Source organism: Myodes glareolus, chromosome 8 (assembly GCF_982192425.1).
Source record: "Myodes glareolus chromosome 8, mMyoGla1.1, whole genome shotgun sequence".
NCBI classification, from domain to species: domain Eukaryota; kingdom Metazoa; phylum Chordata; class Mammalia; order Rodentia; family Cricetidae; genus Myodes; species Myodes glareolus.
This window is the reverse complement of record NC_142033.1, coordinates 52,841,335-52,855,673: the sequence shown is the minus strand read 5'-3', so window position 1 is coordinate 52,855,673 and position 14,339 is coordinate 52,841,335. Positions and strand designations below refer to the sequence as shown.

At 46.1% G+C, this 14,339-nt stretch overlaps 1 protein-coding gene across 2 annotated transcripts; it reads right to left on the bottom strand.

Annotated features, from left to right (window-relative positions):
• Positions 1-1,116: 1,116 nt before the first annotated feature.
• Positions 1,117-12,680, bottom strand: Cckar (cholecystokinin A receptor). 2 transcript variants are annotated; one of them, XM_048415252.3, is made up of 5 exons: positions 12,281-12,680; positions 11,313-11,564; positions 7,986-8,247; positions 5,522-5,649; positions 1,117-4,658 (listed from the first exon to the last, which is right to left on the bottom strand). In XM_048415252.3, exons 1-5 carry the CDS (start codon positions 12,390-12,392, stop codon positions 4,126-4,128), a joined length of 1,287 nt encoding a protein of 428 aa, XP_048271209.1. In that variant the 5' UTR covers positions 12,393-12,680; the 3' UTR covers positions 1,117-4,125. The 2 variants fall into 2 exon arrangements, with proteins under 2 accessions (XP_048271209.1, XP_085548020.1); XM_085691894.2 differs by having other exon boundaries at positions 11,313-11,512; positions 12,281-12,381.
• Positions 12,681-14,339: the final 1,659 nt, after the last annotated feature.

Genomic DNA, 14,339 nt, shown 5'->3' with positions numbered 1-14,339 from the left:
GTGAGCTTGGAAGCCAGATTTCCTGTACACTGTGTACAACTGAAAACAGACCTTGACTTCGCAGGCGGTTGGTTCTGTCTTGGATCAAATGTAAGCACACATATATACTGCAGGGACCTGAGTGTGACGGGGGAGCCCCCCCTCCAAAGCAGCCAAAGAAGGACTGGCATTGAGAAAAGACTTTGTTCAAACCCATCCATCCATTCACGCCTCCATTCATACCCTGGAAGAGTTACTGGACCCTGTAATATGCTGTGAATGACATCACGTGGTTGTGCTAACTTTACTCCATCTTCTGTCTTCTGGAGGGAGTCACCCTTGCTGCGTGGTAGCCACTTGGGATGGTAATAACTATCGTGTGCCAGAAAGAAGAGCGTGGCATATGTGCCCCCGTCTGACCTCTCTTCCTGTGCAAGAAGGACATGTGTCCCCCCAGGCTGTGCCTTAAAGGGCTGGGTGGGTGGGGTGTGCGGTGGTGGGTCTGACCCTGGTCTGTGAGAACACAGGAAACCAGGAAGCTGTGTTTATCTGAGAGAGGCGCCAGGACACCAGAGAGGTCAAAGACTCCCAGTCCAAGAGAGAGGGAAGTAATGCATTTAGAGTCAAAAGCCATGGGGTTGGCAGAAGCAGCATGGGCCAGGGTGCCTCCATGTGGTTGCCACTGGGGTTCTACATGAAAGCAAATGGGTGGGGGGGCATAGCAAGGGGTCCATGGGAGCTTTGATGACAGGAGCAGACTGAATTCTTCAGCAAGAGTTGGAAAGTGGGCAAGGTTCTCACTGTTCTCAAATGAAATGAGGGCCAGGGGAACTAAGCAGAGGATGTTAGGATCCAGTGGGTCCTAACCTTTGTTTACTTGTATCTCAGCACCTTTACTAGGCAAGACACACCCATCAGAAACGTTGTGGGCTACCCTCTTGCACTATGGGGATAAGGCAAAGAGGAGGGAGAATTCGGCCAACGGTCACCTGTGAGAACCTGGGGTGCATTCAAACAAAGAGGAAGAAGTCTTGTTCAAGCTCTGCTCTTCTCCCCCAAGAGTGAGTTTCCCCTTGTTGAGGAGCACAGCACAGGATGGATGGAGCGACCACTGAAAGCGTAAGAGGCACGACGGAAGTCAGTCATAACATTTATTAAACATTCACGGTACATGGGTTGTACATGGGTACATAGTAGGCAAAACACAGAAAGAAGATGCAGCGGAAATCCTGCAGCTGTCTTCACTTAACTCACGACGATGACATTTTGCTTAAGCGGAGAGACACCTGTTAAGCACACAGGGACACGTGCAACCAAACCCTAGCTATACAGGCACTGCCCATTTGCCACTCCGAGTGCATTAGGAGACCTTATGGTGGCGCTTGGGGCACCAGGCGCTGGGATCCAGCTCTCAATGCCGGTGCTCTGGTGTTTTGCGCTGCTGCTGAAGCGATGCTACTAGAAGGCACTAAATGCCAGGAAAGCCATGTGTTTGTTTCCTTAACTTGAATTCATGTTCAGATCAGTAATCTTGTTTAACCCGAGGCAAAGGAAGTTGACTTAACAAAATGCGAGAACAGCATTATGTGGGGGAGAAAAGTTCATCAGTAAAATCAGACCTTTGCAAATCTCATCACAGATTCTGGAAGTTAAGGGCCTCCTGTGTCCATCTCTCAGCTTCTACTAGGTGACAAGACTTTCCAAGAAATTTAATCAGCAACGGCAATTTTATCACCGTGTGTGTGTGTGTGTGTGATCTTGTTTATGTTTTTGCCTGCCTTAAAATATTTCAAATGTAGGGTTGGCAGATAAAATATAGGATATCTTTCAGTGTATGAAATGCACTCAAAACTGAAAATTACTGTCTATAAGGGTGTTTCGCAATATGTGAGTTGCGACCCCTTGGAGTTGACGGACACTTTCACAGAGGTCTCCTAAAGACCATTGGAAAACAGATTTACATCATGATTTATAACAGTAGCAAAATGATAGCTATGAAAGTAATTTTATGGTTGGGGTTTACTGCACTATGAGGAACTGTATTAAAGTGTCAGGGCATTAGGAAGGTTGAAAGCAGCTGGCTTATCCAAAAGTACACTTTAGCTGCATAGCTATATTTTTATTAACTAAATCCTAGAATCTTGTTTTTAAGTCAGAAACTCCAGAGGTTCCTACTAATGGGCGCAGGGGGTCCTAATTTTTCTTCATTGATTTCCTAATACTGTCAGAGAGTCCAAGTCTCCATTTAGGCAGGAAAAGTATGTAGACTGTAAGACCTACTCAGGTATCACATTTTTATCTTTTACATCTTTTATCATTGCAATTTTGACTCTGCTTTTTGACTTTGAAATCTTTGACTGAGAAGGTGGCGATAGTTCCTCATGTAAGACAGGAGTCTGAAGAGGGAATAGTCTGGCCTGACAGGTTGGGTGTGGCGGGCAGTTCTGTGCTCAGTGTTTCTCGTTAGTGCAGCCCATTAGGCACACCCACCACTGTGAGATGCACAGTGTGTCTAATTCTAGAGCATCAGGAGCCTTAGCAGTTCCTGTGACTCTTCTTTTCTCTCTTCCACAGGGCAGCCTGGGTCAGTGAGCAGTTGCGGCCTTATGGAAGGGAGAAGAAGAACGCCCATTCCTTGGATAATTGGCAGCTCGCAGCAACAAACTTGACTTGATTCATATTTTCTTTGCTTTGCTTATTTTTTACTTTCTGCATGTGTCTACGAACTGTATCTATTGAGAAGGTCCATATTAAACCTATTATTATGTAGACATGACATCATTGTTCAAGAAAAAAAAAAGGAGAGAAATGAGAGAAAAGGAGAGACAGGGAGGAAGGAAGCGAGGGACAGAGAGGGAGAGAGTGTGTGTGTATTGGTAGGCTGCCTTGGCACATGCTCTCTAGAAATGTTCTTCCTGGTGTCTCAATGTATAACTTATTTCTATTTTTAAACAGAGAGTTCTCAGAGTTAAATGTTTTTCAGTACTAATTTTGCAAAGAAACAAAGCTCACACAAAACTCCAACTTTTATGGAAGAATAGTAACACTTGAATTTCAATATCCACTGATAAGTTTGTAACACACAGAGAAGGTGACCATATGTTCGGTTCACACACACATACACATACACACGCACGTGCGAGCACACACACACAGTGAGCCAATTATCAAGAACTACATACATGGTAATAAAAACACACACTTTTGGCATTCCAAGTTACCTGTGAACTGAGTCCCAGCATGTCAGTTTCCTTTGGGGCCTGACTATACATTTTTCCACCCTTGTCCAGGTAAATACAGCTCCCCTTCCTACCGGGAGGTCTTTCTGGAGAAGAGGAAGTATAGGTGAGCAGAAGACATTACACTGAGGTTTAATAAATGTTGTGGGGTTAGGGTACAAAGGAGACGTCACACGGTGCAGGTCACCTTCCCTTCTGCATCTTGACTTCGGTGACAGAAAATGTACCTTCAGGCTATTGACCTGGCACACTTTTCCCTTTGAGGAAATAAAAATCCAAAAACCTGTATTTTAGACACACCCTTTTTGCTTTTCTGATGATGATGGGAACTTACACCTCTGAGTGTTCTTGACCAACCTCTAGATTTAAAAGAGTCAGACTAGCCCCATGGTCAGGAGTGGCCAGAGGAGGGGTGCTTCACCGGCCCTTGGTGGTAATGAGAAGGCGTGTAGTTGTAATATGGACGGGAAGTAGGCTTGGGTTCCTCGGGAAGGAGATGGTGACTGTCATTCTGCATGAGCAGAAGAAACAGCACAGCAGATGTCACTATGGAGAGACCTCACCTGGGGCGTTCCAGAAAGTTCTAAAGCTCATCAGGATCCATATCTCCATTTTCACCACGGACTTGGCAGGGACATTTGTAGCATGAGCCTCTTGGGGCTCCTATCCCTGGGCTGAGGTTTCTTCTATGGTAAACACTGTGGAAAACGTCTTGTCATTTTATGACCCCCCCCCCCTTAGGTTCCTTGTGGAACTCTGTGAAGGATGAAAAGCAGACATTAAAAAGTCCCCACGAGGAGCGGGTCTCCTTTCTCCTTCTCTCCAGTTTCCTCTTCCTCCTTTCCCGTTTCTTCCTTGCTCCCTGGTCTCTCCCTTCCTGCTGCAGCGGAGGGCTAGCTATCATCGCTCAGGGGGGTGGAGCAGAGGTGCTCATGTGGCTGTAGGAATACCTGGTCAGTGATGCCCCTAGGGTCCTCCCATCCTCCTCCTCTCCCACCTCTCCTCTCACCCCTGGGGGACCAGGATTGGGGCAACAAGGGAAGGTGGCCATGAAGCCCAAGCGAAACCGTTTGTTCATGAAGCAGTAGATGATGGGGTTCACACAGGAGGAGGTGTAGGAGAGGAGGAGAATGAAGGAGATGGGCGTCCCCGAGAGGTGTTTCTCAGCAGACGCGGTGTCGTACGCCCTCCAGGCGTTGGCGCTGAAGATGGGCATCCAGCACAGGAAGAAGAGGACCACAATGACAATGAGCATGCGGATCACGCGCTTCTTGGCTATCAGGTTGGCAGCGGAACCGCTGCTCCTGATGCGGTTGACTCTGCTGCCGCTGTTGCTGGTAGACAGCTGCTGAAGCTCCAGCTTCCGCGAGTGCCTGGACTTCTGCAGGTAACATCCATCACTGTCCTCATATCGACTGCTGCCACGGCTCAGCTTCTTCTCTGCAGGGGCAAGTGACATCATTTTATTGCTCAGGACATGCCATGCCAGAGAGAAGACGTGAAGACCCTGACGCCGTCAGTCCAGGAGGCCAAGCTGAACTTGAACTGGAGAAGTGGACAGGCAGCGTGGCCTACACTGGTTTATATCAGTATCGGTCTGCGCTAGGTCTGTCCTTACAATGAAATATAAATCATGCGTACATATCGTAATTATAGTAGTAATAAAATCCTACACACAGAGATTTTAAGGCTGAGACTTATTACAAAATAAATAGTAACACTCTTCTCCGTTCTTTCTTTCCTGTTTGCTGGCTAAGTGTTTAGATTACTTTTATTGTGAGGACTCCAAGTAACAGAGAAAGTCAACCGGAGCCAGCGAGACTGCGTTATCTACATAGTAAGGAACCGAGGGAGGGGGCAGGGAGAGCAGGAAAAATTTATGTCAACACAGGTGTTGGGGACAGTTTCAGTGGGCTCTAGAAGGGAGGCAGCATTGAGGGCGAGAAACGAGTAGCAAAAAGCTGGGCTTGTAGGGTGTGGACCTAATGTCTCAAGGCCACGTGCAGGACAGACTCACCAGAGGGTATTTACTAAGTATTTACATTACAGCAAGCCTGGGGGACAGGACCCTCTGCATGCAGTTGTCATGTGAGCATGTTCTCCTTTGATTCCACCCAGGACCCCACCAAGAAAGGTCTTCTCATTTTATACACATGGAACTAGAGAAACCAGGTCTCCTGGCTTCCAAGGCTCCAACACACACTCTGAGTCACACTCTGAGTCCTTCTAGTTAACTTTTATTTATTTAGCCCATCTAGCTTTTGAGTTCTTTTGGAATAAACACCCAGTCCAAAGAGAGTTACCTTTAGAAGATTTCTTCTGGCTAGCGTCAAATTTTATTCCTTGGTAGAGTTCCAGAGAGATCAGCCCATAGGCCACCACCATCACAATCCCGGGGATGAGAAACAGGATGAGCAGCAGGAACGTTTGCCTGATGCAATGAAAAGAAATCGAATCACCAGCGACTCTGGACCTTCAAGTTCTGATGGGCAAGAATGAGGCCGGGGCAGCTGGTCTGAGCAGACCCATTCATTTCTAGTGTTTAACGTCCTTGACAATTCCGTGTCTGGAGGTCAGGTCATTAGAACTTGTTTACTTCTCACTCTCTTTATAGTGGATATGAAGACTGCTTAAGCAGGGAAAACATGGCATCGTTCTATGCTCCAAACTGACAAACACGTTCAAGGCTAATGGCAAAACCGGCCAAGTGGTGAGTCCTTACAGCTTGAGATGCTCAGGAGGCTGAGGCAGGAGGCTTGCTCAAGTCCAGGAGCTTGAGATTAGCCTGGGTGACACAGTGAGACCCTTTATAAAAATGAGTAGCATGAGCAATAAATACATAATGAAGTCTTTAAAAAATAATGGAGCATATGGAGTGGATGTCCACGGTGTTGAAATAATAAATATGAAAATACTTCCCATCCAATGAGGACTAGTTCTACAGCCAACGGTAAGCTCTTTACATGTGTGACTCATTTTAATTCACATAAGAACCTTTAATGTAATTGCTGTTATCTGAGCACCTATTGGAGACATGAAAAAATTGAAGAGATTAAATGTGCCTGAAGTCACACAACTAATAGCAGAGGTGAGATTTGAACCCTATGAATACAACAGGCTACACAAGTTGTTGTTGACTCTGCAATAGGAGTCATTAGATGCTTAGGTCGGAAACAATGGAAAATCTTTCAGTTTTACCAAATGTAGCACTTGCCACCCATAAATCCTCCTAAGTATCCGTTCTCCATCACACTGCAAAGCTAGTTTGGTGGCTACAAAGCCTGGAAGGATCGAGCTATGCTTTCTCTAAACACAGTTGGGGTTGAGGATTCACAGCCTCCTGCTCTGGGAGTCTGGTCCCTAAATCACTTTTGCAGTCTGGCATGTGTAAGCTACAAATTAGACCATACAGTTGTCAGAGGCAAACAGTGGCTCGGCCATTTCTCATTGCAATTGGACATGTTTTGATAAGTCTTGGATAGTCTTCTCTTTTGCAGTGCAATGCTGTTTTGTGTGCACGTTGCTTGTTTGAAATGAAAGGAAGAGGGCAAGGAAGCATGATCTGGGTTTTTAGCCACTGCAGAATGTCTACATCCTGTTTCTAAAACAGTGCTATAATTAGGAAACATGACCCACATTTGTGCCATCTTTTCATTAAAAATATTTTTATGACTTCTTATCTGAACCTTATAGCTGTCCAATAATGCAGATTTAGAAAAAATACATATTATTAACTTCTTTAGAGACAAAGAACTGGTGCTTCAAGGGGCTAAGCAAATTTCCCCAAGGCTATTTTGCCAGTAAGCAAATGAAACAGCATTGGAACTTCTCTTCGGGTAAGCTATTCTGGGCAAACACAGTGCTTATAAACACTAGGAATCAGGTGTCAAGAGAGCCTAGCTAGTAAAAGCACTTGCCACCAAGCTTGATAACCCGTGTTTAACCCTGGAACCCACGTGATAGAAGTAATCCTTCAAATGGTCCTTCGTCCTCCACACATGCATGATGGCACATGTGTACCCCCACACATACACATACAAAGAGGTTAATATTTTTAAAAACACTAGAAATAGCCACGTAAGATTTTGGATATTGGTTTCTCATCAATTCCTTAGAAAGTCATAACTCTGTAAGCCAGCCAGTCTGAACTCCTTGGGGATCATGGAGATGCTTAAGCGTAGGGGTTAAGCACAGAAAGAGGCGTTGGCCTCTCCTAGCTTTAAGGGTTTAGCCACTCTGGAACCGCTAAGTCAGTTTCCTCATCTGTGAAATGGACATGCCAGTATCACTTCATCTAGAACCGGTGTTGAGGATCTCGGTTTCCCAGTGTGTACACTTCCTGTCAAGCTAGAATGACCTTCCTCAGGGGGCCCCTGAAACCCCACACTTGGGGGACTATGGGCCTCTAACTTTCTGGACTGTGAGCTTTTCCCTCAGTGGTGTAGCCACTCGTGAGATGTACATGATTCAGTAAGTAACTTCTTATTCAGCTCTGTAAGACGATCTAATTGGACTCTGTGGGTCACGTAGAAAAAGAAGGCATGAAAGCAGGAGGGGAACTTGCTGGGGGAAAAGGGGGTTCAGCCAGAGATGGAGACGGATGGGAGAGGAAATGGGAAAGGGGGCAGGCAACTAAACTTCATTATATACATGTATGAAGCTATCAAAGAATAGTAATAGAAAAGGACCTTCCTTAGCAAGCCTCCAGGCCCCCTGTCCCGTCGCCATCTGGCAGGGTGTTCCCGTCACCTGAGAGCACTGCCTTACCAAGATTGTTGCATAGCATCGCTTGGCAGCAGGAAGCGGCACATATTTGCCGTCTGGTTGTTATTTTTCGTAAAAGGCACCAAGTTGCTGTAAATGGGGTACGGAGTCATGATGGTAAAGGAGAGGCACCAGGTGGCAGCGATGACCTTCAAAGCATGGGACTTCGTTTGCCAGACTCGGGACTGTAAGGGTCTGCAGATGGCGCCATATCTCTCCAGAGAGATGGCTACCAGGTTGAAGGTGGAAACACTCACGGAAGTGCCTGGGAAGGAGCATAGACGGTAACACGAAAGTGACTCAGGCGCTGACTCCGATTTAGCTTAAGTGTATCAGAGCAGTTTAGTATCATGTGAAAATGTTCAAGGGGTAAAAAATTACTGTGTATATTTTTGAAAGATGATCTAGTGCCAGCTTTGTACCGAAAAGGGCTTAAGGCAGTTTAAGCAGATGTATTTGCCAACACATCTCACTGCCCAGTTTCAGATAAGTTTATTGAGCTTTGATTGCAATCTAACTCCAGCTTGGGCTGAAGGTACTCATTAATTAATAAACACGGGGATTAAAAATAAATTGCCATCCCACAGAAGGGCTTTTTGGAAACCTAGAGAAGAGTTCTAATTTTGATCATGACCATGTAGTTAGGTAGTCCTTAGAAGGCAAAAATTGTCAAGGACTCCATGATGTCAAAAGGTCACTGGGCTGTTGAGATTTCTAATACACAATTTAAAATAGAGAAACATTTTCAAATTTAAACTATCTGTTGAAAAACTGCATAGTAAGAAAAGGTAACAGAAAAGAGGTTCTAGGATGAACTAGCGGGTTCTGTGGGTGGGAGAAGCAGGTCTTTCCAGCTGTCCAGCCTTTGTGTTTTATAAAGCAGGTGTGTTTAGCGCTTAGAGAGAGAGAGAGATGAATTGCGTCTGCTCTAACGCATTCACATACACGCAATTCAAAGGAGGACCCACTTCTCCCGATGGTATTGGGAGTTTGTGCTTAATTTAATATCTTATCCTTTAAGCTCACTTTAGAGCCTTCTGCTCAGAGAACTGTCACCAATTAGATGTTACCAACAGACTTGGGAACAATCTAAACTTGACATCCTAAAACATCACTACTTACCAGGATAGATAGTAACCATGTGTATTTTTTTTCTAATACCTTTAAGTAAAGCCTTTTTTGTTTTTTTGGGTGGGATTCACGCACTGTGTCTTACTGGACTTCGCTCTAAAGAGCCTATGACATGTAGACTTGAAAACACAGCTCTAAGTCCCAGTAAGTGTGTTCTGTACAACGGGTCCACAGTTACTATAAACTCCCTGTCAATCTCATCCTCCCCGCCCCTGCCACACACACATGAGGTGTGTGATGGGTTTTGTGAGCAGTATTGTCGAAGATATCACAAAATAGAGAGTAGGATCTAAATCACCAGAATTAGAAATTCAACAAAGCCCTGGGCATGGTGGGGGCATGCCTGTAATTCTACCACTTGGGAGGCAGATGCAAGAGAATCACCTCAAGTTCAAAGCCACCTAGCCACACAGTAAGTTTCCAGGTCAGTCAAGACAACACACTGAACTCCATTCAGGCCTCCCACTTCACCTCACACCCCAAACCAAAACCAAACAACAAGAAAAAGTAAATTTAACAAAGTAAGCTATCGTGACATTCCAAATAATCCCAGAATTACTTTGCTGTTTAATTTTGGCTATTTAAACCGTTCTGAGATGAAATTCACACAGCACAGAATGGAGCGCCTCAAAGCAAACAAGAGTCCATGGCCGTCAGAGCCACGTCACTCTGCGAGCATTTCTGTTAACTCTCCTCCCTGGCTAAGATGCTCAAGCACCGTGTCTGTCAGATGTGCGCGGATGGACCTCAGAAGTTAATGAGCTCAGAGCAATACTTCATGACCTAACCATGATCCTTGTCATTTTTAAGGTTTTAAAATATTTTCAGGGGTCTTGAACACAGATGAAATATTCTTGGTCACTAATATGGGGCCATGAGGGTCAGAGATTCATTATCATTGTGTCTTCCTGTGGATCCTGGACACTCAGCTGGAGAAAATAAAGGTTTTTTTTGTTTTTGTTTTTTTGTTTTAAAGCTTTCTGGTCTCAGAAGATTGCCATAGTCCTACTCAGCGCTGTATGTTTTACACAGTTTGGGTCAGAATCAAACATCCCCTACACACACACACACACACACACACACACACACACCTTACATCCCCTACACACACACATACACACACACACACACCTTACATCCCCTACACACACACATACACACACACACACACACACACACACACACACCTTACATCCCCTACACACACACATACACACACACACACACACACACACACACACCTTACCCTCTTCTTACTAGTTGGTTCTCAGAATGGGTAAGCGACAAGGCAATGTGACAGACAGAGAGGAGCAAGGGACATGTTTCTGTCTAGGGTTAGGTGAACTACAGTAGCTGGCAAGCTGAGTCCTGAGCTCACCACTGTGGTGCCTGCTAATCTCAAACCCCAGCCGCCACACTTCCCCTGACTTCGTGAGACAGGGAAGAGTTGATGACAGTTCTTTACCAGGTGGTTGAGAAACAAGATCATGGAACTAAAAGTGTTCAGCAAAATATCTGGCACATAAAAAGTACTAAAAAGTAGCTTTGTGGGGTTTGTTATAACCATCATTATATTTGGTATAAGCAGCAAACTACATAGCTCATCCAATCAGGGACTACTTCATAATCCATGGTCCTTAGAACATATTCGACTTCTTATTAGGTACACACACACACACACACACACACACACACACACACACACACACACATACACACCTGGCCTAATATGCCCTCATGCTTTGAGAGAATAATCTGGGAAGTGAATCCTGACGGAAGAAGCTAGACTGAGCTGAAATGAAAAATAGCCTCTATTTCTTACAGAACAAGAAACACAACAGCAAAAAGCCCTGATTCTATGCCCCTGCTCCATTCCAAGAAACCCTGACCCAAGCTGGGAGTTAATCAGAATACAACCATCTGCCACCAGGAAGGTATAGAGTGACTTGATGTCACCTAAGAATTCTTGTCCTTCCGCAAAGAGGCAAGCCCATTCCATTTCCCTGTGCTTTTCTATCAACTTCGGACACATACTTCCTAGCAAGTAGGAGGACTGTAAAGAGAACACTTGTGTCCATGTACGTGGGCCCAGACAGACAGATGCTTGGTGTTTAGGAACCCAACAGGACCCCTCTGCCGTGACTGTCTAAGTAGGGTGCGAGAAGAGCCCTGTCAACAGCGACACCGGCAGCGACTCACCCATGAAGTAGGTGGTGGTCTTGCACATAGCACTTCCAAAGATGAAATCCTTGAGCAGGTTGGGGATGAGGTTGAAGGGCATGCAGAAGAGACAGAGCATGAGGTCACTGACAGCCAGGGACAGCAGGAAGATGTTGGTGACGGTCCGCATCCTCTTGTTCCGAATCAGCACCGTGATGACCAGCGTGTTCCCCAGCACACTGAGGAGGAAGATCAAGGAGTAGAGGAGAATCTGCACAGCAGGCTGCCACTCTGCAGAGGAACGGGGAAGAGTTGGAGGCATGGGGGTTAGGAGGGTGGATTGATAAGACCTTAGCCTCCCTCCCCCCAGGGAGTGGTCATTTCTGACTATGTCCCCCACTGGCGTGCTTTACTGAACCTGAGTATTCCTGTACGGGCTGCACTGCAGACACAAACCCAGGGAGGCACAGGGCAATCCAATTGTTTTTTCAAAGGTTGGCGTGTCAACAGATCACCCAGGAGAGCAGTTTTTCCTAAGGACAATGCTCTTGAACAGTGATGGCTTTCTTTCCCTGAGGCTAAGCATTATTTTGCTTTAATCACTTCTTCATGCTGGGTTTCCCCTAAGAAAAGGCAACCTCTACTCCTGACAATAGCTTTTCTGCAATGCTTGGGAGTCCCAGCTTCCACACTTGGCCCCCTTTCCTTCCCACAGCTCCTCTATGCTTTTGTCACCCCCCCACCACATCCTGCATGAGTCCCCAACTCTCTCGTGGGAATAATAAGAATATTCGACTGTAGATTTCTCTTACTCTTTTATCCAAACTTCTGAACATACAACTTCATTTAGCTTTGTCTCCCAGGGATTTTGCGCGTACACACACACACACACACACACACACACACACACACACACACACAATGTACATTTTCGTCAGCCTTGCTGTTGCTATTCTCTCCTTGACTTCGTAATTTTCTGAACTCCAGCCCCAGCTTCCAACACCTACCTTTGGAAGGTGGAGGTTGATCCAAGCAGAAAAGAGTCTCATTTTCCAGGCCGAGTTCACAGGGGGGAGTAATGTTGCTCCCATTCATAAGAAGGCTTTCGACCACGTCCATCCTGCTGCTCTCTCCCAAGTGCTGGCGAGCTGGTGAATGGCTCACTCCTGGCTCATTCCTCTAATGACTGTAGAGTCTCCCAGAGGCAACCTGCCGTGGAGGGGCAGGGAGGGGGGGATTTCCAGGTGTGGGCTTTGCAGTCATTCCTAAAGGCAACTTGAGTTCATCATTCTCAGACCGGCTGGGCAAGCATGCCCACTGCTGTGGGGAGAAGACAGCCTGTGCAAGGCAAGCCTGCTCCACCTTCCAGGTCCACCCCTCCCATTCCTGGGCCAGTCTGAGGCCCTGAGCAGCCTGGCTGCATATTAACTCTTCCCAGAGTGGGGCCACATCTACACACACACACACACACACACACACACACACACACACACACACGCGGGGGTGGAGAGAAAAGGAGAGAGAGAGAGAGAGAGAGGGAGAGACTTCCCAATTACCACCTCTCCTCTCTGCCTGTCATTGTCCCAGACATATTCAGAGTGAAGCCTGAACTGTCTGAGTGAGACGGCATCAATTAACATGGTAACAGATCCGATAATGCAGACCGGCAGGACTAAGGGACACAGAGGGACTGCGCCTCTATCTCCTTATATAAAGAGCAATTAGTGCCTTTTAGCTTTGGAGTCTTGCCCAGCAATGTGTATGGAGAGGCTTCTGGGTGGTTGTTAAGGTGTTACCAAGCACAGGGCAATGTCTTGTGGTCTCTGCCCTTGTTAAGCAGAAGCTGGGGATTCTTTTGAACACAGATTCCTGGGTCCTTAGCACTATAGAAATCAGCAAGATTTCTCAGTCACTTATGTTTTTATTGTTTTGCTTTGTCCACCCAACCCAGACCTGTTAACTGAGAGTCAACTGTTTGCTGTGTATTTTTCAAGCATGTCAGGAAATAAATCCGCCCCAGGCTGTTAAGCGTGGAGAGCAGATGAGCGGGAAAGAATTAGGCTTCCCTGGTGGGGGTGGGGAGCACTAGTGGTGCGGCCTGAGATGAGATGAGAAAGCTTCCAAGCAGGAAATGGTGTCTTTTTTTTTTTTTTTTTTTTTTTTTTTTTTTTTTTTTGCAGAGGTCACAGCCGGTGCAAAGGGCCTGTGGCAGGAATGAACTGGGCCTTGAAGAACAGAAGGAGGAATAGAGAAGGGGATGTCAGGAGAGGTATGGTGAGAAACCTACCTGTTCAGGGGCCTGGCTTTTTCAGGAGTTGTACAATATTTAAAAGTCCCTCACTGTTTGCTACACAACTGATCTCAGTTTGAACGTCTGAGAACAGGTACCACACTAGGATTTATGTTTCTTTCTTTTATATAAATTTATTTATTTATACATCCTGGCCACAGTTTTCCTTCCCCCAATCCACTCCTCTGCCATTTCTGTTTAGGAAAGGACAGGCCTCCCATAAGTATCAACGAAACATGACCTATCACATTGCAGTAACACTAGGTACCTCCCATGTATGAGGGCTGGGCCAGGTGACTCACTATGAGGAGTAGGGTCTCAAAAACCTGCACAAGAGCAGACGGCCCCTGTTCTCAATGTTAGGAGCGCCATAAGAGGATCAAGCTACACAACTGTCACATATATGCAGAGGGCCTAGGTCAGTCCCATGTAGGCTCCCCAGCTTTTGGTTCAGAGCTCAATGAGCTCCAATGAGCTCAGGTTAGTTGATTTTGCGTTTTCTTATGGTGTCCTTGACACCTTTGGCTTCTATAATCCTTCCTTTTCCTGTTCTGCAAGATTCTTTGAATTCTGCCTACTGTTTGGCTGTGGGTCTGTGTCTGTTTCCATCGGTTACTAGATGATGCCTCTGATGACATCTGGACTAGCACCAATCCGGTCACAGGAGCTATCGGTTCAGGCTGTGTATCTGCTATTGCCAGGAGTCTTAACTGGGGCCATTCTTGGAGATTCCCTTGGGCCAGGTTTTTACTTGACCCCGAAATGACTCTCCCTTT